This window comes from Corvus brachyrhynchos, unplaced genomic scaffold (assembly GCF_000691975.1).
Source record: "Corvus brachyrhynchos isolate BGI_N302 unplaced genomic scaffold, ASM69197v1 scaffold346, whole genome shotgun sequence".
In the NCBI taxonomy this organism is placed as follows: domain Eukaryota; kingdom Metazoa; phylum Chordata; class Aves; order Passeriformes; family Corvidae; genus Corvus; species Corvus brachyrhynchos.
This window is the reverse complement of record NW_008238644.1, coordinates 2,907,936-2,911,238: the sequence shown is the minus strand read 5'-3', so window position 1 is coordinate 2,911,238 and position 3,303 is coordinate 2,907,936. Positions and strand designations below refer to the sequence as shown.

General features: G+C 46.7%; 1 protein-coding gene and 1 long non-coding RNA gene across 2 annotated transcripts in view; one reads left to right on the top strand and one right to left on the bottom strand.

Annotated features, from left to right (window-relative positions):
* Positions 1-3,303, bottom strand: part of IL13RA2 (interleukin 13 receptor subunit alpha 2) — a 14,000-nt gene that overhangs the window by 4,701 nt on the left and 5,996 nt on the right. Inside the window, exons 3-5 of the mRNA XM_017737615.1 lie at positions 2,325-2,478; positions 1,734-1,854; positions 3-110 (exon numbers count right to left, since the gene is read on the bottom strand). Of these exons, the coding sequence (XP_017593104.1) occupies positions 3-110; positions 1,734-1,854; positions 2,325-2,478 (383 nt within the window). The remainder of the gene's footprint in view (positions 1-2; positions 111-1,733; positions 1,855-2,324; positions 2,479-3,303) is intronic.
* Positions 1-3,303, top strand: part of LOC108447476 — an 18,128-nt gene that overhangs the window by 13,405 nt on the left and 1,420 nt on the right. The gene's annotated exons all lie outside the window — the stretch shown is intronic.

Below are 3,303 nucleotides of genomic sequence, written 5' to 3'. Positions count from 1 at the left end.
TCAGATCCTGGTATTCTGCCTGGCTGAGGTTTCTCAGCACGCAGCCGACGTTCACGCCGCGATCCTGGATGTAGTGATCGCACTGCACCGCGTGGTCCAGCCCCTCGTACCTAGCAGTGGAGAGGGAAACAGAAAAAAATAACCAAGGCAATTTACTACTTGGGTAAAGAGTTTTTTTGTAAGATTGGACCTAAGCCTCGAGTATTGCCCATATCCCACCCTTTGTCCAAAGCACAGAGCTGTGGATCAGCACCTGGACTCCTGCTATGGCTAAAGTGTGGAGAAAACACAAAATTAACATGCACAGACAGCTTCCCAGGCTGGTTTGTAGGCTGTGTCAGGCTCTCCTCAAGCCCATTCCTGTAGCACAAGAGGTGCCACTGTGTGACTGGAGCCAGGGAAGAATCTGGCCTTGCTCATGGAGACAGTCATCCTCCCCTAGGGCCCTTCCTGCTCCATCAGTCACAGACTCTGGAGTTGCAGAAAGGTGCCCTCCCAAGCCAAAATGAAATGTTTTCAGGCAGGTGATGTGTGCCATGAATGTACTGCCTTTGGGGGCCACTCCCCAAAGCTGAGCTGCTGGCTCCATCCTGGAAATACTGACTGGTGTTTCATATTAAATGTTAAGATTCCTGCTAGTTTATGCCCTCAAGGCAGGGCTGAATCTGGCCCCTGTACTCCAGACCTAACGAAAGTCTCCCTGCAAAGCACATTATGTTTGGGGGAAAACTTCATGTTCTAGTACAATAAAAAGTTGCTCACAGGGATCAAAGGATGCCGTTGGTGTCCACGCAATCTTGGGATGAAATGGGACCCAGATCCAGATGCCTGGTTTTATTGAAGGCAATTAAATACAGGTTGGAGTTTTTTAGTGTTTGTTTTTCTTTTAGGTATGAATCATGCATTTCCATGGTTTCCTTCAAGCAGATCTTTGCAGTTAGCAAAATGGTTTTGAATCAGTGCTTCTGCTTTGAAGACTACTTCCAAGAGTTACGTGGAACCTCTTTAAAATGCAGCTATGCTTTTCTTCACGTAGCCCAGTGGCATGAAACCCAGTCTAAGTCATCCTTTCCAAAATATCATAGGAGCTGAAGCACAAATACAGTATTTACTTTGGCCCAAACCACTAATTCTAGCTATGGTTTTCCTACAGAACAGAATCTAGGCACCAGTTTAAAAGAAACAGCTGAGAAATATGTATTATTATTATTATTACCTTGTGGCAGCATGTTTGCTTGTATAAGATGTGCTGAGGCTATGAAAACATATTTGAACACTAAAAATCCAAGTTGCTGAGAAGCTCCACTCTGTATCTAGGGCTCACTGAGCTTGGTAGCCTCCTGCTAAATCCTGTCCTATTGAAATATAAGCAGTGTGATCATGGGAAATGTGCAGCCAGAACTATCCAGGTGTATTCAGCAAAGAGAAAGCACAAATCTTTATGCTGGACAACATGCAGTAAACACCTCAGGGGGATGAATAAAAGGAAAGGAGGAAGTGAGAAGGCATTTCCTGGCAAAAGTCAGCAGAAGCCTGATTTTAAGAAAGTGAGAAAGGATTTGGTGTTTTCTTGCCAGAAGGCATGTGTGGCTTGGGACATTATTTCAGCTCATTCTGGGTGAATTGGGCAATAGCATTGCCAGCCATAAAAGCATATTTACTGGGTCATTTTTGTACTCTGAGTGGTTCACTTGGTTGCTGCCTGGATGTTTTCCTATTTTGCTGTTACCTACCAATAATACAGCCCATAATGTACGCCATGAGGTGCGAGGAGACCTGGCTGCCAGCTGCACTTCAGGTATTCCCAGTCATGATAGATGCAGTGGAAATTCTGGACCTCTGATTCCAGTTTTCCTGTCAGATGAGAAGGAAATAATCACTGTTTAACAATGTACCAGTCAGACCAAGCAAAATATAATTTTTTTGCCTTTGAACAACTGTGTGCTGCAGTGCAAGATAGAAAATGAAAAGAGAGGAGAAGAAAAGGCTGCCAGTCAGAATTATTAGTTTTACTGCCAAGTGCTCTGTTCCTCATAAAAGCCAGTCCATCTTAGAGCAGAAAGATGCTTAACTGACCCTCTCATTCAGTAGTGGAGCTCTTGCAGGGCAGCTGAGCAGAGTCTGGGCACAGGCAGAGGGAAAGGAGCCCCAAGTATCCAGTAACCACAACCACAGCCTTTGGTAGCAGACCTGCTCTGGTGCCTTAAACATCAGCAAGCCCTGCAATGACTTTTCCATCCAGGAACCCTCAAGCCAGCATTGTTTCATGCAACAGGCTCATGCAAAGCACAGAACTGCACCAGGTACCCCAGACTGCTCCTAACCTTGTGGTGGGACCTGAAAGGTGGCATAAATCCAGTCACTTTGCACTTCCACGTCATCTGTACACCACCCTTTGAGCAGTGTCTGCAGCCTCACTTCAGCGGTCCTGCTGAGGTCAAATCCAACTCTGAATTTTAGCTTCCTAGTAAAAATAACCTGGTTGAAAGACAGACTTTTTAAGCACCTCTTCTGTCGCTAAGTGGGCTGCAGAATTAGGTACCCTTGCTCTTGCTCCAGCTGCAAATAGTCTCATTGGTGTGCTTTATTGTCTCTTTACATTTCTGTCCTGCCTCACTTGCCCAGTGCTCCTCCAGCACTAATTTACACCTGCTGTGCCCAGCCTTGCTGGCTGTGAGTCCCTTCACCCCACAGGACACAGCAATGACAAGGCAGAGCAGGCTGGTTAATGGGACCCCCAGCAGGAGCACTGTGGACCACCTGAGGAGGATACCACCACAAATCCAGATAAAAGGCATTTGTTTATGGTGTGAGATAATCAGAAACAGAAGGAACAATGAGTCTTGTAAGGCTGGTTCTTGTGGGAAGCACAGCCACACCCTGCAAGGGTGGACCAGCAGCCAGGCAGGGCAGTAAGGGCTCCCCCACCACTGTGTACCCCCGGGCTCAGCCTTTTGTGGGACTTTCTGAGCACCCCCTATGAGGGTTTTGCTATTTTTTTTTTCCTCAGACTTACTCCCCATCACTTAATGCAAGGAAAACAAAGTTGACAGAGATTTACAACAAGTGATGAGACAAAGTGTTGTGTTAGCCCACATCGGACTGAGGTAACGTGCTGTAAAATGCATCTGTGCCATAAAATGCATCCATGTACTGCAGGGGGAACAGCGCTGGCACAGCCCACAGTCAGGCTGCCCTCAGCACTCCCCAAGTGTGAGAGCTGTCTTGAGCCAGGTATTTCTAACAGATATCAATGTTTGCTTCTGCCGATGTCCAGTGGATTTTCTTCAGCCTGACCGCTCT